The following is a 20,308-nucleotide window of genomic DNA, read 5'->3' as shown; positions in this document are numbered from 1 at the left end:
AGAGTAGACATTACCCTTATATTTGCATGTGACAGGAACTGAGAAGTGGCATGAATTAACCAGAACTTCCAGTTTCTTTTTCTCTTACTCCCAATTTCTCGCTCCCTCTCCCTCCCTCCTTCCTTGTCTCATGGATGAAATGAGAACAATGAGAAATTTAAGGTGAGAAATAGAATCAAACCAGGTGTAGAGCTAACACACAACTGTGACCGGATGTGGTCTACAAATCTGATTCTGAACTTGTAACTGGCTGTGGGGGGTAGGGGGATGTGGTTAATAACAACCTTTTTAGTATTTGTAAGACAGAAGTAAAGCAGCTGAGGCCCAACGGAAATACCTCTCATGGGTCCTCATGAAGGAAATGCCACGTCATCCTTAACCAATGAAGGACAGGTGGCTCTGTCTTCTAATATCCATTACACAGATGAAGAGCATAATACCAAATTCGGGTAAGGAAGGGAACTCTCCTTGTTTTAAATATGAACACTGATGGTTTGACTTAATCCCAGGAAAAAAATCTGGGAGGGGAAAAATATAACATGCCTAGTGGAGCAAACAGCCTTCCAGTCCTCCAGGAAATGTCTGATAAATAGCATTCCTCAAAACTGTGCTTTGATAAGAATTAAAAAATGGAGAGGTTATATCCTGAAGGGCAGAAATTGGATACAGTTGATTCACAGTAGTTGTGTATTTCTGACATTTTGATATGCAGAGAATCAGTGGAGCAGGTGTTATGGTTGGCATCAAAGAGACAAAAGTGGAGAGGTGACACCAGAAGATCTTCTAGATTAGGTACAGGTCTCAATAGAACATCCAAGCAGGCGTGGGGTTGGTAAGGTCCTAGAGGCCTGTGGGAATTATGGGCCACCCTGCAGTGTGTATTTCATGGAGGGCCTTAGAAGTTATGGATGATTGTTTACAACTGAATAATTTTGTAACAGTTATTGGCAGGTTGTTCTCCCTTTGCCTAAAATCATGGTAATGCCATGTTTATTTTATCTATTTTTAAATGTGTAAAATATACTGACTGCCTGGCACTTGTCCATGCAGGAGAAAGTGTTAGAGCACACGAGGACAATATTATGTAGAGCTTTATTTGACAAGATGATTTATTTAAAAATCAACAAAGTGGCTAATGGAACTTCAGGGTAGTAATTTCACATTTATATTAAACTTTAATGAGCCCATGTGGTTTCTTTAAAATCTATATTACCTGTGTAAAGAAAACCTATTCATTAGAAATCCAGTCTCTGATTTTGGTAACAGAGCCAATATTCATATCCCACAGAGGCCAGTTCTAGCAAGCTTTAAAATCCAAGATATTTAACTTGGTGAATGTAAGACTTTATTATCAACACTTATTTCCCATGCTCTCAATTGAAAGAATATGTTGACCACCTACTGTAACTAATTTAACTGGTAAATAAATGGTCAAGACATTAATGGATGAAACAACAGGGTTGTTAATATTTTCTTATGAAAATAACTTCCATACTTACAGTAAGCATATTAAGTAATCATTTTATTGCCTGATGTTTTAATATATAACTTTATAATTTATTTATAAGGAAAAATGTGTGTGTCGATTCCAATTGCTAGTTCTGTATTTTTCTCTTAAATTGTAAAAGGAGAAAGGCTAATTGGCCTAATTAATTAGTATCAACCCTTCTGGGCCAGGACTTTTGGGTCAGGCTAAGCTAGGTTATTGGCCAGCCTATGATTCAGGGCCCCACTCCTGATCCATTCAGTGACCACCCTTTGCTCAAGGAATAGTCTAGATCACAGCAAAAGACCGTGAGCAGGATGGGTTCTGTTAAGAGGATGAAGGCATTGCTGGCATCATGGTTGGTGTGTTTCATATCAGAAGTTTCCAATCTCTATTGTAAGCCACTTTGATATATATCCTTGTTTTGTGGGTTTTTTTTTTTTTAAGATTTTATTTATTTATTTATTTGACAGACAGAGATCACATGTAGGCAGAGAGGCAGGCAGAGAGAGGAGGTAGGAGGCTCCCCCCTGAGCAGAAAGTCTGATGCAGGGCTCGATCCCAGGACACTGGGATCATGACCTGAGCCTAAGGCAGAGACCCCAACACACTGAGCCACCCAGGCGCCCTACATCCTCGTTTTATACCTTTTTGCACTTGTCCATTAACTCTGCTAAGATAAATTTCTGGAAGAATAACTATTAAGTCAAAGGATCTGAAAAATTTTAATTTTACTACCTGTCCTGACATATTTTTACCATATGTTCATCTCTTACTATTTCACTTACTGAACACAAAGAATATAATACTCCTTCTTTCCATGTGTGTAAACATGAAAGAATGAAAAGTTTTACTTCTGCAATCAGCTCACAAAAACAGTGAAGCCTTACCACTTTGCTCTCTTTCTCATGCTTCTGTGAAACTGTGATGAAAGATTTTTAATGTTATGTTTTGGGAAACAGTCATATCTCTAGAATTTTTTTTCTTTTTTTTTTTTTTTTAAAGATTTTATTTGTTTATTTGACAGACAGAGATCACAAGTAGACAGAGAGGCAGGGAGAGAGAGAGAGGGAAGCAGGCTCCCTGCTGAGCAGAGAGCCCGATGCGGGACTCAATCCCAGGGCCCTGAGATCATGACCTGAGCTGAAGGCAGCGGCTTAACCCACTGAGCCACCCAGGTGCCCTAGAATTTTTTTTCTTCAAGAAAAGGTGAGGGCCCCTTGGCTGCCACTGGGGAGGCTAGCATCCAGGGGATAGAAAAAATAACATTCCAGGTGCTCTTTTTCACTTAATTTTGCAAATTTTGTAATAGATTAAAACACACACACACAAAGCCAAACTGCTTTCAGTGTGGGCGTACCCCTGACAGAGTCTGGAAAGTGGGCGTGGGTGTTGTCTCTGGGAATGCTGCCTTGGTATTCTGCCTTGTCTGCCCCTATGGCCGCTCTGACTGATTCTGCTGCCAGAGTTGTTCAGGTAGAAGAATTCTCCCTTCTACTTTTCCTTTATACTTCCCTGGGTGGAGAGCTTCTCAGAATTCAGAACGCAGGGACATGCCTGGATGTTTATTGAAATTACTGATTGCCGCGTTCCAACCCCTGAGATTCTAATTTGGTATTTCTGGGGCCCAAGAGTCTAGATCTTTAACGAGTTCCTCAGATGACTCTGGTGCAGGTGCTTGGCAAACCCCACTTTGAGAAAAATTCTTTGGGGACTTAATGGGTACTTTTTGGGTGAGAGGAAATAAAAAGTAAAAATTTTCTATTTAAAAAAATTTTCCTATAAAATTTTTTTTTTTTAAGGATTTCATTTGCTAAGTAATCTCCACACCAAATGTGGAGCTTAAACTTGCAACCCCAAGATCAAGATTTGCCCACTCCACTGACTGAGCCAGCCAGGCACCCCAGATCTGAATGTATCTTAAAGAAGAACTTGAACTCTGTTTCAAACCCAGTACCTCCCTAACAAGAATGCTGCTGGCCCTTGCTTTCTCTTACTATATACATCCTTTTTTTTTTTTAAACTTTTATGTAGGGGCGCCTGGGTGGCTCAGTGGGTTAAGCCTCTGCCTTCATCTCATGTCATGATCTCAGGGTCCTCGAATCCAGCCCCTCATCAGGCTCTCTGCTCAGCCTGCTTCCCCCCCTCTTTCTCTCTGCCTGCCTCTCTGTCTACTTGTGATCTCTGTCAAATAAATAAATAAAATCTTAAAAAAAAATAAAGCTCTTATGTATTTATTTGACACAGAGAGAGGAGAGAGAGGGAACACAAGCTGGGGGAGCAGTAGAGGGAGAAGCAGGCTTCCCGTAGAGCTGGGAGCCTGATGCAGGGCTTGACCCCAGGACCCTGGGTCGGAGACCTGAGCCAAAAGCAGATGCTTAACTACTGAGCCACCCAGGTGCCCCACTATCCATCCTTTTTAATTAACTCATGTGTCTCACAGTCTTCCATTCCTAATCTCTCTGGTTCTCCTGTTCTTATTGGCCCATCCCAGAATCCACTGAGGAGCTCTGGCGTTTCTCCTGATTCTACTTTAGGAATTAATATTTCGAGGACAAGTCTCTGGGACACGTCAGGATTGTGTGGAGAGGCCATTCGGCTGCCTCCTCCTAGGGATAGACCTTTTTGGCATTATTTGGGTTAATTAGAACTTGGTTCTTGGCCTCGAAGGTTCAGCTGCTTGATTTTGTCAACAAATAAGATTGACTCTGGTCTGTGAGCCGGTTCACTTGAACCAAACTCACAACATCTGGTGCGCACAATCAGCATAGCAGGCATTTGTTTATAGTCAGAAAGGAACTGGACATTTACACTGACATGGACTTCTCCACATACCAGTGGTTTGGGAAGCTCAAGTATAATCAGAAGTTTGCTTCAGAATAAGGAACACAATTTGTTCTCTGGATACCTCAAGGCTGATGCATTCATTCATCTCCACAATTGAGAAAGCCTTGCTAATCTTCCTGACCAGTTATGCCTTCTGAAGGATATCTTTATTTTGTAGGCTTGTTAATGCAATCAGGTGAAGATTTTTTTTTTTTTTGAGGATTTTATTTTTTAAGTTATTTCTGCACCTAATGTGAGGCTCAAAGTCACAACACCAAAATCAAGAATCACATGTTTTATGGACTGAGCCAGACCAGCGCTCCTGCCATCAGGTAAATTTTATTCTGACCAGAGAACCATTTATTTTATTTTATTTTTTATGTTTATGTTTGTTCTTTATTTTTTAAAAGATTTTATTTATTAGAGAGAGAGAGTGGGGAGAAGCACAGGGGGAGGGGGAGGAAGAGGGATAAAGAATCTGAAGCAGACTCTGCACTGAGCCCAATATAGGCTCAATCCCAGGACTGGAAGATCATGACCTAAGCTGAGACCAAGAGTCACATGCCTTTTTTTTTTTTGTTTTTTAAAAAGATTTTATTTATTTATTTGACAGAGAGAGAGAGACAACGAGAGAGGGAACGGAAGCAGGGGGAGTGGGAGAAGAAGCAGTCTTCCAGCCTAGCAGGAAGCTCCATGCAGGACTCCATCCCAGGACCCCGGGATCATGACCTGAGCTGAAGGCAGAGGCCCAGTGACTGAGCCACCCAGGTGCCCCAAGGGTCACACTCTTAACCAATGGAGGCCCCAGAGAACCATTTTATGTCTTCATAGTGTTTTTGCTTCTCTCTGCTTTCCCCCTTCCTTCCCCATTTTTTAAAGTTTTTTTTTATCCCCCTCTTTCTTTAAAAAGATTTACTTATTTAGTTATTTGTCATAGAGAGAGAGAGCACACAAGCAGGGGAAGCAGCAGAGGCTGAGGGGAAAGCAGTCTCCCCGCTGAGTGGGGAGCCAGGCATGGGGCTCCATTCAAGGCACCTGAGATCATGACCAGAGCCCAAGGCAGACACTTAAACCCACTGAGCTACCCAGGAGTCCCAGATGGGGTGTTCTAATAGATATTTTGTTGTTGTTTGGTTTTTGGTTTTCTTGGTGAATCTAAGTCTAGTAGTTAACACTAAGTGAGATTTGGTAGTTAACACTAAGTCCAGAGCTGTGTAAAACGGAAGCAGACAGGTTTTTCTGCCACTACCCCATTCTTCCACTTCTTTCTGACTCTAGGTTGCGAGGACTCAGACTAGCTCAAGCTTAAGAGTGGATTCAGCTGAGGGTTGCAGGAGCATCCAAGGACAGGAGTATAGCTCAGCATGGGAACACACTGGAGCCTAAACCTTGAGTCTTATCAGCACTCTATCCACTCTCCTCTTTACACCTGCCTCATTTGGGTTTCTTCTGGCAGATGGCTTACACTGCTTTTCCACTCCACGATATGGCAGCAGGACCACCAAAAGTTTTGGAGGTTATATTTTCTCCATTCAGTACACCAGCCAGGCTGGGGCTAAACTCTCTTAGTGCTCATTCCAAACCCCTCTGGGAAGGTGCTCATTGGTCTAGCCTGGCTCAGGTGTCTATTCTGGGTCCAGTTGGTTAGGTTTGCAGGGAAGGTCATTCGTAGTTGAAGAAGCCACGTGGTTGAGGAAGTGGGATAGGAGCCAGGAAAAGACGCATAGCTAGGCAGCCAACCCTATGCGAAGCTACTAAATTCTCAGTCTACCATTTGGTGGCCCAGAACTCCCTGCTTTGGTTCTTTACCTGCGCTTTCCCTCCCTGAGCTATACATGAATACTTTCTATTTCTATGTCCTCCTCTAATCAAAGTTTCCTTATCTTGTGCGGCATTATAATAGGATTCTGCTATGTGACCAATGAATCTGATATAGATGGCAAAACAGAGCAAAGATATAACCTAAACCCAGAATATCAGTTTTCTCATCTGATAAGTAGGGGTAATATTACCTAACTTGAGACAGTGTTGTGAGATTAATAATTATATAATAATAGAGACTAATAATAATAATAATGTTTATTCCCTTCTATGTAATACATTTGCACTTTAACCTGAATATTAGTGAAAATAATATATTATGGGAATCTCAAACACTATGTCAGAAAGGCAGTGGGGACGATAGAATCTTCTGTGACCTTCAAATCATATAACATAAACCTTAATCCTATTTCTTACCTCCAGATTAGATTGGTCTTACATAGAACTCAGATTTGAAAATCATGTAGATAATATTTTTCATAATTTGAAGAGGAAGGATGTACCTAGTTGTATGATTTTGATCATAACTCTGTGCTAGTTTCTTCATCTGTAAAATGGGGTAATAATAGCCACTCTTTTATTGGGTTGTTTTGAGGATTAAATGAGTTATACTTAAAATGCTTAGAACAGAGCCTAGCAATAGTAAATACTATATAAATGTTAACACTGGCTATTATTCTTTAATGCATTGTTTCCTAAACTGTAGGCTGCATGTATTAGTAGCTAATTGAAATTCAAAGATTCAGAATAGAGAGTAGACTATCACAGAGCATTACTCCATAGGAAGGATCAGTATTATTGTGGGTGATGATAAATATTCTCTGAAGCTTGGTACAATGCTACCTACCTGTAAATTTCAATATTTGGATTTTTTTGGCCAATTTGACAGCCTTTTCAGCATGTGGGACTGAGAACCAAGAAGAGTGAGGAAATGAAGAATGGAAACGCCAGTGATGTGGGTCAAATGCGTGTCCTACTAACCTCTGTTCTGCCACTTATCAGCCTAGTGGTTAGGCTTGTAACCTAAACTCTGCCTCAACTTCTCTTTTGTTAAAAAGGGAATTTCTTGTCTGTGTTTCATAGGAAAATGTGAAGCATTTTGAACTACTTACAGTCCTAGCACTACGCAGTTTTCAAATCTTAGCTTGGCAATATCACAGGGCTAATTATGACTTTTTTTCCCTGAAAAAGAGAAAAGGTCTCTGATTTGCAGTAAGTCAAACTTTGCCACACTTTCTAAACACTCATGAAATTCCTAGAATTCACAATGAAATACACTTTCCATGTGTCCATTACATTGATTTTAGGGTTTATTGCAATTTATACGCTAAAAATTCAAACTCTTCTAACATGATCTTTTTCTCTTTTACCCTTTCTGGCTATTCCTTTTTGATTTCTTCTTCATATTTCCCTTCCAGTTTCACAGAGCCCAAGTTAAAATCCAGAAAGAAAAAAAAAAAAGTGCTGCATGACACTATTCAGGAAAAGGAGGTTAATAATTTTTAAACATCTGGTTCTTATCTTATTTAAGACATGAAAATGGGGATTAGGATCTTGTAGGCATAGTATTGATTTGGCAGATAAGAAGAGAAAGCCTAGGGACGCCTGGGTGGCTCAGTTGGTTAAGCAGCTGCCTTCAGCTCAGGTCATGATCCCAGCACCCTGGGATGGAGTCCCATATCAGGTTCCTTGCTCTGCAGGGAGCCTGCTTCTCCCTCTGCCTCTGCCTGCCACTCTGTCTGCCTGTGCTCACTCGTGCTCTCTCTCCCTCTCGCTCTCCCTCTATCTCTGACAAATAAATAAATAAAATCTTTAAAAAAAAAAAAAAAAGAAGAAAAAGCCTAGTCAATGAGGGGAAGGATTTTTGCACCAGCAGGGACAGTAGCATTAAACTAATATGGGGCTTAAAGTGCACTGGGGGGGTGGGGGTAGGGGCAGGAGAGTAGGGGAGAGGGGATAGTTAGGAAAAAGATGAGAGTGCTGTGAGGAAGTTAAAGAGGATCAGTACCATCATAATTCGGACAAGTAGAAATAAATGAAAAGCTACAGAAAAAAATGAGGTGGAAAAGGAAATAGTTGAGATTCTTTTGTGAAACTGAAGGACCTTGTAGCATCTGATTTGCTGCTAGAAAATATGTCAAACAAGTTTTTTTTTTTTTGAAGATCAAGGGAGACGGGAGAAGAGGCACTAGAACCATCAAGCTACAACTGGTTTTTCTTCCTTGGAAAAGAGCACAAAGGGGTGTAAACAAAAACACAAGCCAGTGTTTTTGTGCTCCGTTATTAACGTTTATCTGACGTTTCTTCCCCCTCCTTCATGAAAATAAAATTAATTTACAGTGAGTGTTTGCACTTTACCCTGTCCTTTCCATTTTCATATTCTTCATAATTAATATCAATAGATGGGTACATGGAGACAAGAGGAAGGCATTTGCACCAAATCATTTATCAGGTCACAGGTCAGAACTAGTCTTTGAATTCTTGGTTTCTCTTATTACCAGAGGGCCATAACGAATGAAGAAGAAACTCTAGACCATCTAGTAGCAATTAGTTTGGATCTTCTAGCTGTACTGCTTAGTGGAAGATGAGACAACGGGTAGGCGGCTCCTCCCTCCAATCATTTGGAATTCTTATATGCACACAGGCACACATTCTCGCAGTGGTCTTGCTTAGTTCCTACTGGCAGTGAGCAGGATGAGGTAGGAGGCCGATTGAAACCTATCTACTAGCTATTTACTAACCAATACTTGCGGTGACTTTTCAACACTGATGAAGACCATCAGTATATGGGAATTATAATATTCATTACCTTACAGTGCGTATTTTTTCTAAGGATTGTATTCTCTGTGTCCACTTAATTCTGAGATAAAGAACCATTATTATCTGCTTCTGTGTGTTTTTTTCATATTATACAATTTTGCTGATAATTCCTGAAAATCTTTAAGTAAGCCTGCAAAAATGTGGCTTAGGAAGAGCCTCCTCAGCTGCATCAGAACTGTGTAAATGTACGCTGTTTAGTTTCACTTATGTTCAAACCTGTACCTTTGAGGCTGAGACCTTGGGAATTCAAGGGTAAAGTGAATTTTAATTTGGTACGTTTTGTACTTTGATGAATAATGAAAAAAAAAAAAATGCCCTCAAAGCTTGATTGGCTCTAGCTACATTTGCCTGTCACTATTTCTCAAACTATTGTACATAAAATAACAGGCACAAAAGATCCTTCCCTCAAAAAACAGATTCCTGGAGAAAGCAAATCAAAAGAACAGTGGAGGGGATAATGCGTTTGATTTCTCAAAAGTCTATTTACTGTCCAGTTTATTTTGGTCCTTAGGCCTTTGGTCATGCTAGCAAGTACTTGTTTTTATGGCTGATCGAACGACTACTAAACATTTGTCATTAATTGCAGTTTGGAATCACTTTTTAAAAAAATTGTCATTTTGGTTTCCCAAAACTGTTTCTTCTCCAGAGACACGAGCCAGGTGCCACGAGTTGCCCGGATGCCAAGTTCCAGGACTGTCCAGTCTTCCACATTGGATCTGCAGCCGGCCTTCTAAATATTCTCGCGGTTAGAAAATCTATCCCCCAGACTCACAGATGCTGTTCTCCCCGCACTGGCTCTGCACAGAACATCATTATCTTTGCCGAGCTTCTGTCTCTATGGCAATAACAGATGGGAAGTGCTGCGGAATTATTCATGTTCAGCAAAGGAGGCAGTCAAGAAGGAGGGGAAGGTGGGGGGTGGGCGAGGGGGCACGACCCGGGAGCACGACGTTGGGGGGCGTAAGGAAGGGAACGTGGGAGTGGGGCGAATGAGAGGTTTGTGAGCCTCTGGTAGGCCTTCTGGGAGGAAAAGGGGGGGGGGAATCTATGAGCACAGGACTATTCCCAGTCGGTTAGCTCCAAATGCGGACCCCGTAGGAGCGACCTCGATCGAAGCAGTAAAACCAGGAGACACTGGACGAAAAAGAGCGAAAAGGGAAAAAAGAAAAAAAAAAAAAAAGAAAAAATAAAAAACCAACCAGGGGCGAAGCTCGAGTCCTTTGAATTCTGTGCAGTGCAAGTCGGTGAACTATTTCGGTTCCTGATCTTGCGGTGGGGTGGAGAAAAGGGGATTTCTTGGTGTTTCGAAATATGACGGAGCAACTCGGCAGAGTTTAATATGCTAATTGGCTATCCTGGGAACGCTAACAAGGAAGACCACACTGCTCGCCCGATGGTCAAAGCCAAAAGCTCCTAGGTCGTACCTTTCCTCATCTCATTTCGTGTTCCCTTCTAAAACAAAAACCAAATAATAAGCCCTCAGTAAACACCGTAGAAACCTGTAATTTCTAGCTCCCTTTTGAAACCGAGGGAGAAGCCTAGTGGGGAGGGGAGAGGAGGGAGGCTGAGAAGTAGGGACAGAAATGTTCTCTCTCGGTTTTGCCGGAACTTTGGCCAGCCCTCTAGCCCGGCCGGATGGCGGATGGAGGTCAGCCCGGGGAAGGCGTCTGGGCGGAGGCCGCCTGAACGAGGCGGGGGCCGCCGAGGTGGGGCGGAGCGTAGGCAGCTGGCAGGGCGGCTCGCGGGCTGGAGGCCCCGCGGGGGCGGGGGGCAGCCCCGGCGCGCCCGGGGGAGCAGGGCCCACACCGGGGGCGCTGCAGGGCGGCCGCCACCCGGCTGCCTCCGGGGCGGGGCGGCCCAGCTGCGGCCTCGCGGGGGGAGGGTCGCCCGTGCCTGACCTCGGGCGGCGGCGCTCTGCCGGGCGGGCCCTACCTCCGCCCTGCTGGCAGCTGGGGTCGCGCACAGTGCACCGCGCGGCCGCCCTGCCCCCTCTCTCCCTGTCGCGCGGCAGCCGAGCGGCCAGGGCGCCCCCGGGTCTGGCCCGTCACCACAGAGCAGCGGGTGGGGCGGGGGCGGGGCGGTGGCGGCCCCAGACAGCCGGCTGGGCGACTCGAGGAAGGAAGGAGGGAGGGTGGCGGTGGGGGTGGGGCGGGGAGGGAACAGCCTGTCTGCGCCGGGTGCACCGCAGACAGCGCCGTGCGCCAGCCGCCCAGACGGCGCGCGGGGCCAGGAGCGCCGGGAGCGCGCCTGGGGGAGGGGCGCGCGCGCGAGGCGACGGGGCGAGGGGGGAGCCCTGAGGAGCCACAATAGGCCAGACGGCGCGCGCGTCCCCGAGGAGCTGGGAGCCGAGAGGCGGTGGCGGCGGCGACGCCGGCGGGACCGCGCGCGCGGTGCCGCCGCTGGCTCCGTTCCCCACCCCTCCCCCTCCCCGCCGCCCTCTCTCTCCCCCGGGCGGCCGGAGACGGCGGCGGCGTCTGCGGGAAGCCGTGTGTCTCCGCAGTGACGTGGGCGGGCCGAGGGCTCGGTGACGTCAGAGGGCTGTGTGTAGCGATGTGTGTGGGGTTCGGAGCGGCGCCGGCACAGCCGAAGGGAGCGGGCGAGCGGCGGCGGCTGGCACAGGTGCGGCCCCGGCTCGCGGTGAGGACGCGGCGGGCGCGGCGGGAGGCAAGGGGCGCGCGGCCTCGGGGGAGCCCGACGGCGGTGCTCGGGGTAGTGGGGAGTTAACAAAGCTCGTCGAGCTACTCGCGGCACGGAGGCCGGAGTCAGGGGTCCGGATGCGCGGGTCCCGGGTGGGGTCGGGGCCACAGGGGGCGCAGGGCGGGTGTCCCAGGGCGGATCATGCTTCGCTAACCCCAGGCGGTGGGCGCGGACACAGGAAGGGCGCTGCACTTGACCGGAGCCGTCGGGACCCCGGAGACCCGGACGCCCGTCACTCCCCCACCCTCTCCCAGCCTCCCGTCTGCACTCCTCGGGGATGCCCCCGGCGTCTGTCGGCTGCCTGCGGCGCGAGGATCCCGACTTGGCGCCCCACCCGTTCGCAGACCCTTCTCCCTTCTGGCCCCGGGCAGGCGGGGGAGGTGCAGCCGTAGGGGTGCTGGGGTAACACCCGAGAACTTCCCGGGCAGAGGGTACGCGGGGGATTTCCACAGTCCTCCCCGCGGCCCCCGCAGTGAGGCAGTGTTGGAGGGCACTTGGGGTTGTCCCGAGGCTGTGGGTGGGGGTTGGGGGACTCCTCTTCCTCCACTTCCCACACCCCCAGTTGCACAGCCTAAGCGTCCCATATCCCTCCACCACTCCGTCCTCCCCCTCGGGTTTGTGATGGGTGGGTGGATTTGCGTGGGCCGAGGATTTCAGGGTTGGGGGCTCCCCCACTGTAGGTCATGCCTCCTGCCCTCTTTCTCAGCCTTCGTTCGCTGAGGTGTTCCTGTGGTGGGCGAAAGTCAGAACATTGGCTGGTGGCCTTGGTCCGTAGCCCTAAGGGTATATTTTAAGGTAGATTGCTGGGAGTTCGGGAGGCAGAAATTTCTATTTATCGAATTTCTTTCGGAAAAGAAGGAAGTGGAAGAAGAATCTTTTCTTTTTCCTTCTTCCTCCATTTGCATTCTTTGTGAGGTCTGTCTGCCTTGTGTTTTTTCCCCGGGATTAGTCTTGTTAAGGATGGAGATTCCCAGGAGTGGAGTCTAGCTTTTGGCTTCCATTAAGACACTTCACCCACCTTTTAAAGGGAAAGTTAATTTTTGCCTACAGTCATTCCAGAAAAATAGCATACACCGACTAGGTGAATTAATGCACTTAAAATTGTAACTTAGTTTCATATGGTAGATATGTTAACTTGTATCTGATTTTGGGGGGGGATGAAACTGGTATATATTTTTTTATATTAAGAGATGTAGTAAGGGATTATTATAATTAAAATGGCATAACTGAGAAAGCCTCTGGTACTGAATTTTGGGTGAGATGATCTACTTAAGGTTCTCCCTATTCTCAGTTGAGGTAGCCCTTTCTCTTTCGAGGGATATTATTGCCCCCATTACTCATTCTCCAAACTGCTTTCCTGTTTAAATGAAGTTCTTCTGTCTAACTGGTGTTAGATTTGAAGAAATTGCTCAAGTGTCACCTTTGGTAAAATTGAACTGGGTATAAGATTAAGAAACTAGTTTCAAACCAACCCTTCAGCCTCTGGAGCAAATTCAAATGTAACTCTCCCCCACCCCGCTCTCTTCTAGATTAATTAAAAGAAGAATGAACAGTAATCCATGAAGGTTCCCCAGGCAGTTTTTCTTTAGGTATCATTTTTTAACTGTAGAACTTCAAGTGGAGTCAGAAGCTCTTCTTACTGGTGCGAGGATTTATACAAGCCTTCAGTTTGTTAACACAGACCAACAAGATCATCACTTTTAGAGAAGATACCTTTTTTCCCCCTTTTTTGGTGTCCTTGGTGCCAAAACCTAAATTTGGATGTGACATTTTGATCTGTGTTTGTGTCTAGGGTTTATGACACAAGTAATCACATAAGCTTTTCACATGTTTTGCTTAAAACCAAACCAAACCATTGCATTGATTCTGGACTTCTTGAACTGAGAGAATTGATAAGTTTATTTTAATGTATATATTTGAAGAATTACGAAAACAGGCTCCCTCAGAGGTGTGCCTCACAATTATATTATTATTAGAGACAAAAGAAGAAAGTTTTATAGCACTGGCAGTGAAATTATACTAGAGTAGAAGCAGAACAAAATAAAAGTTGCAAAATCTATTGAGTAATTTAGGGAGATTTCTCTTTGAAAATTTAAATTTCTATGAGAGTAATTGCCATAAGTATTGATATGCATCGCTTTTCTCTCTTCAAATGAGTGACTAAAGAACAATGCAAATTTCAGACTTACTTATTTAACACAACAGTTTTTAGCCATGGCAAACCTACAGACAAATTTTTCCTTGGTTCAGGGCACGAATAAAAAACTGAATGGGATGGGAGATGATGGCGGCCCTCCAGTGAAAAAAATGATGACAGACATCCACGCAAATGGGAAAATGATGATCAACAAGATGCCAGCAGTAAAGAAGGAACACTTGGATGACTATGAAGTGCCAATGGAAACTGATGGGGAACATGTCAAGCGAACCTGTGCCTCTGTGCCTGAACCTTTACATTTAAATCCCAGTTTGAAACACACTTTGGCGCAATTCCATTTAAGTAGTCAGAGCTCCCTGGGTGGACCAGCAGCATTTTCTGCTCGATATTCCCAAGAAAGCATGTCACCTACTGTATTTCTGCCTCTTCCATCTCCTCAGGTTCTTCCTGGCCCACTGCTCATCCCTTCTGATAGCTCCACAGAACTCACCCAGACTGTGTTGGAAGGAGAGTCTATTTCTTGCTTTCAGGTTGGAGGAGAAAAGAGACTCTGTTTGCCCCAAGTCTTAAATTCGGTTCTCCGAGAATTTTCACTCCAGCAAATAAATACAGTGTGTGATGAATTGTACATCTATTGTTCACGGTGTACTTCAGACCAGCTTCATATCTTAAAGGTCCTGGGAATACTTCCATTCAATGCCCCATCCTGTGGGCTGATCACATTAACTGATGCACAAAGACTATGTAATGCTTTATTGCGGCCACGCACTTTTCCTCAAAATGGTAGTGTACTTCCTGCTAAAAACTCATTGGCCCAGTTAAAGGAAACTGGCAGTGCCTTTGAAGTGGAACACGAATGCTTGGGCAAATGTCAGGGTCTATTTGCACCCCAGTTTTATGTTCAGCCCGATGCTCCCTGTATTCAGTGTCTGGAGTGCTGTGGAATGTTTGCGCCCCAGACTTTTGTGATGCATTCTCACAGATCACCTGACAAAAGGACTTGCCACTGGGGCTTTGAGTCAGCCAAATGGCATTGCTATCTTCATGTAAACCAGAAATACTTAGGGACACCTGAAGAAAAGAAACTGAAGATAATTTTAGAAGAAATGAAGGAGAAATTTAGCATGAGAAATGGAAAGAGAACTCAATCCAAGGCAAGTTTTGTTTTTGCTTTTTTAAATAGTAATTTTGAATAATGGCAGTGGTTTACTTTGAAATCAATTCTATATTTAGACTATTACTTAACCTGTGCATTAAGACACTGTTGCTGCTAATGCAACAATAACAAAAAATACTGATCTATGTAATGCATAATGTTTGTATTACACATTTTAAGCTATAAAATGCTCTCCTCCATGTGTGCTCATTTGGAAGAATTGAACAACCTGTTGTAAGAATTAGGATTATTCCCATTCTACAGATAAATAGAATGAGGCTCAGAGATCAAGTGGCTTTCCCAAGATTATATAGCCAGGGAGTGGAGGATTTGGGGCTTCTTTCTCAAGTCATGTTCTCTTTCTTTTTCACACATCCTGCTTTTTGATGACTAGATCTGTTGTTGTCCTAAGACTCAAGATAATTTACACGTTGGTGTTATTTCCATTTGCAAATGGTATAATAGCTAGCCAAAACAATTCTGGTTGTGGGCTTCAAACAGCATTTTTCAAAAGGTAGATCTTGGATTTCTGACATTGTTTCTATATCTGGCTATTTGGTATTGAAAATAAATGGTTAAGGCAGATTTATCTGAAGAATTTGTGGTTCTAGTAAGCAAGGTTTTTTTCTTTAAAGAAATAACTTAAAAAAACTGACAGCTAGAATAAAAAGATTATTTTAACTAAATATTAATGTAAAAACCTGTCAACAAAGAGATCTTAAACATTATGTATCCACCACATTATTTGGTATTTAAGATTTTCATTCTAAGAGTTTGAATATCTGGGTAAAACAAGATACGGGTTATTAAATATCCAGTTTGTTGATCTGATTTTTATATATATTTTTCTACTTGATTAAAACCAATATACTGCTAGCACTGTTTAATACTTACAACGTGGCAAACATTGTTCTTGAGCCTTTACATATGTAATTTTATTTGATTCCTACAACAAAAGATTGGCCATGTTTCATCTTAAGAATCTAATTTTCCACTATTAGTTTTATTTCTTGAAATAATCTCTGCCTTTTCTACTTCACAGAAGAAATGAATGAGGCGTATTAAATGACTGAAGCTTATTCACAGCAATATTAGAGCTTGGGCTAGATTTGGTGTTGAGTGCTTTATTATAGTACCTTTAAGGTTTTGAGGGAAATTTAATTACAGTTTAGTTTTAAAACTGCGATTTGCTTCTGAAGCTCAAGAAGGTAATTTTAGACTCTAATTTAGGAGAGTTTGCTACTTGCTGCTTCCAAAGGGTCAGCGCTTTGGAGTTCCTTGCCTGTGGCTCCTAGATAAGTTTATATTATTCATGTGCATTTATTGACTGATTTTGAAGCAGGATTGACTTTAAGCCACTTCTCAAACTTCTGGACTTGCTTACAGCTGGATTGGTCCCACGCTGAGGCTTGTGCTTGGAAATTCTCTAAATGTGGAATGCCCTTTGGATATTTATGATATCTTGCCTTAAGCTAATTAGGGCCTCTACCCTTACCTGTCCATAGGTGACCACATTATTTGCCGCCTGTCCATGCTCCAGTCTTCATTGCTCTTACTTAAGCATTTTTTTTTTTATCAGTATGGGTTGTTTTATTTTATTTTATTTTTTAAATTTATTTATTTATTTTTTAATTTTTTTTTTATAAACATGTATTTTTTGGGAGGGAGACAAATCTTAAGCATTTTTTTTTTAAAGATTTTATTTATTTATCTGACAGACAGAGATCACAAGTAGGCAGAGAGGCAGGCAGAGAGAGGCAGGAAGGGAAGCAGGCTCCCTGCTGAGCAGAGAGCCCAGAGAGCCCGATGTGGGGCTCAATCCCAGGACCCTGGGATCATGACCTGAGCCGGAAGGCAGAGGCTTTAACCCACTGAGCCACCCAGGCGCCCCTGACATAAGCATTTTTGGGATAAACTACTTTGCCTGATATTTCTGCTCTATGTTCGTGAGAAAAGAACATCTGAGAACCAAGATAAAGGTTAAAAAGAAGAAGATGATGAATTTACTTAAACTGAATGTGCTGGGGTTTGGGTAAAGAGGAAACCATTCTTCATCTGGATGTAGTCCTTTATTGTCTCAGAAATTACTAATTTGAATAATTTTTTGGGGGGGAAGATGTGAGATTTCCCCCCCACCTTTTGTCTGTGTTACCTTTTTGCAGGATTTACTTCAGTGTTTTGGTGTATTTCTTCCAATTTTATGTGAATTTTAAGCAATTTAATGGAATTTGAGAAAATTTCTAGCAATCAAATCTTTAAGAAGGAAGTCTTTTTCGGTTCACGTGTAATACATACTTAAGTGGTTTATTGTGCTCGTCACTTCATGTTTTGAAAATTTACTCCTTAAAACTTTGTGAGGTAGTTCTTGCTTGAAGGTCTGTGAGTGAGGTTTCTCATGAGAAACCAGTCCTAGATGGGTCACATGTTCTGGTTGTATAACTTACTGGGTGGTAGAATGAGGCATTTCTTCAGACTTGATGTCTAGTAATTTTTAGTGCTTTTTCCTAAAGCAGACTTAGTAGTAGAAACTTAATTTTGAGAAACATTAACTTTTCTTATCAATTTCTCTTAGTATATTGGTTCATAAACTCTGTATTAACTTGAATTATAGACTCAGGTATTTAACTGGGAGGGGGGCTAGGAGATCTGCTTGACTGGGGAACATTTTTTATTATCTTCTCTGAGTCAGTGAGTTGGTTGCCAAACAAACCAAATAGACCTAGAGGAAGCGTGTTTGAAAAGTCAAGACAAGCTTTTTTTTTTTTTTTTAATAGTAGAATATACTAAATAAATTACTCTCTCATATAAAGAACTTTATGTTTAGAATGAATACTAATGTAATTCAATATGTTTATATAGTTAATGTAGTCAAAGTATTGTTTTAGATTAAAAAACAAAATTAGGAAACTCAATAGGGAGTTGATTGAAATGTGGCAACTGTTAAATTATTTCCAAGGATGGAAATTATATTAGTAATGGTCACCAAACTATTTGCATGACTAATAACTACATTTAATTTGCATAGTACCTATATTTAGATGGGCGAAATAAGTGGTATAAGGTCAGTGTTCTAAGGAGGAACTGGCTCTGTAGAAATTAAAGGTATATTTTGAACTCTTTATTACTCAGGTCACGACGAGAAACACATTTGATTTTAGAACTGCCTAGGTGGCTTTGCAACATGGTGTTCTTAAACTATTTATTTCTGTATATCACCAGAGCTTTTTGTTAGAAATATGGTTCTTGTATTTTACAGTGTGTGAATGTATACAAGAATGTCATATTTCTTTTCCAAATCTTCAGTGAGTATTATTTATTTGATCTAAGTCTGATTTTGTTGTTCATACATTTTTGTCTATGGAAAAAAAGATTGCTAAGCAAATTGCCCATTTAAAAAAAAAGATTTTATTTATTTGAGAGAGAGAATGAAAGAGAGCTTGTGTGAGTGGGGAGAGAGGCAGAGGGAATCTCAAGGGATCCCAAGCAGACTCCATGCCAAACCTGGATCCTGATGCAGGGATTGATTCCATGACCCTGAGATCATGGTTTGAGTCAAAATCATGAGTGGGATGCTTAGCCAACTGAGCCATCCAGACACCCTGCAAATTGGTTATTTGTAAATAAAATTTGAAGGGTGATACTTAAGATTATTTTTAAGCACACTAGAAAAGTCCACCTGTAGTCATAGGTGGTTCTTTACTGTTACAGAATGTGGCAGATAATCTTTAAGATGGTATATGCCCTTATGGTTTTTTTTTTTTTTTTAAAGATTTATGTATTTTAGGGAGAGAGTGTGTGTGCACATGTGAGGGCATGTGCACCTGTGTGCACGGGGTGGGGTGGGGCACGGGGAGAGAGAATCCTAAGCAGGACTCCTTGCTGAGCGTGGAGCCAGAGTCGGGCTCCATCCCACAACCCATGACATCATGATGGGAGAGGAAACCACGAATCAGTTGCTTAAGGGACTGAGCCACTTGAGTGCCCCATGCCCTGATATATATTTTTTTAAATTAAAATTTAGCTTTCTAACATTTAGACTTGACGACTCTTTAAGTAATAGAATATGGTTTTACTCTGCCTAGGGGAAAAAAAACCCCAACAGATTGTCTGTGATGCAAATAGATGACCTAAAGGTATCAATAAAATTGTTTCTTAAAACCCATTAAACATTTTACTGCTTTTAGTTTTGCATTTTACTTTCAGTTCATCATTTCTGCAGAGGTCATTGGAATAATAGTAATAGTAGAAAAAAATTTTCCCATTTTGTAAACTGTTTCTTCTGTTGAGGAAGTGCATTTCTTATTCCAAACCTAAATGAAGTGAGGAAATACACTTGAGAGAATGGGCAACTACAAACAGTAGTGTTGAGACAAAATGTGTTCTAGTAATAGTTGGGACAGATTTGGTGGTAATTTGTTTGATATATCAGTGATAGATTGTGCATTTTGTGATTAGCATAAATTTTGATCAAGTGGGGATAAGGTTAGCATCAGATAAAGTGTTTGTGCTCATATAGGGTGCCAGTATGAATATTTTTGTCTAACTTTCTAAAATTAATAACTGACTTTATGAGTTTAGAGACTATCTTTTTCCTATTTTCCCAGAACATAGTTTAGTGCTTGGCATGTCAGATGCACTCAGCAAATTCCTTTTTTTAACTGAATAGATTTTTGAAAAACAACATTATATTTCAGAATATGTGGAGGGTTTTTTTTTTTAATGATGGTTTGATCTGGAAATAAACACATATATAATTTGCAGATAAACTGTTGAATGAGATAACTTATCCAGTAAGAGAATGGAAGTGAAAGCACTTTGAAGTTAAGAGTCTAGGAATGCAGGGTGGTGCTTCAAACTATCATTGAAATATTTACTAACACGTATTTGGGGACTTTTCCTTTCCCCATATATCTTCTTGTCTTAATTTAGAATTATGGGAATATATTTCTAATACAATAAAATAACTGAGTATTGGGTTCAGATGTATCTCACTCTTCGTTATTTGTACACAGTAATTATACTATTGGATATTTACTTACTAAAACAAAGTTATGCGAGAAGAAAAGTGTGAAACAGTTCTGTTAAAAGAATTATGTTAAGGACTATTAAATGAAATCTTTAGAATGGCTTTGGGAATAGTGCCCCCTTATGGTTTAGAAAATACAGAGCCTATATTTGTTTTTACCACTAAAAAATAATAAAACAGTTATAAATGTTAACATTTTTAAAAAGGCTTTGATAAAAAACTTAGGAATTTATTCTTTTTGGTCTGAGAAATGGGAAAAAATTAAGAAACTTCAAGGAAGAAGAAAAAGGGCACACCTGAATCAGTGTGGAGGCAACC

The 20,308-nt window shown here is 42.3% G+C and overlaps 1 protein-coding gene across 4 annotated transcripts in view; it reads left to right on the top strand.

Moving 5' to 3' along the window:
• Positions 1 to 11,109: 11,109 nt before the first annotated feature.
• Positions 11,110 to 20,308, top strand: part of SKIL (SKI like proto-oncogene) — a 28,984-nt gene continuing 19,785 nt past the window's right edge. The window contains exons 1-2 of one of the 4 annotated variants that reach the window (XM_032341421.1): positions 11,110 to 11,572; positions 13,180 to 14,962. In XM_032341421.1, the coding sequence (XP_032197312.1) occupies positions 13,865 to 14,962 (1,098 nt within the window). In that variant the 5' untranslated portion in view covers positions 11,110 to 11,572; positions 13,180 to 13,864. Of the gene's footprint in view, positions 11,591 to 12,092; positions 12,446 to 13,179; positions 14,963 to 20,308 lie in introns of those variants that run through there. The other 3 variants (XM_032341418.1, XM_032341419.1, XM_032341420.1) reach the window with 3 other exon arrangements.

This window comes from Mustela erminea, chromosome 1 (assembly GCF_009829155.1).
Source record: "Mustela erminea isolate mMusErm1 chromosome 1, mMusErm1.Pri, whole genome shotgun sequence".
NCBI classification, from domain to species: domain Eukaryota; kingdom Metazoa; phylum Chordata; class Mammalia; order Carnivora; family Mustelidae; genus Mustela; species Mustela erminea.
Note: the sequence above shows the minus strand (reverse complement) of the source record. Positions and strands in the feature narration are given on the sequence as shown.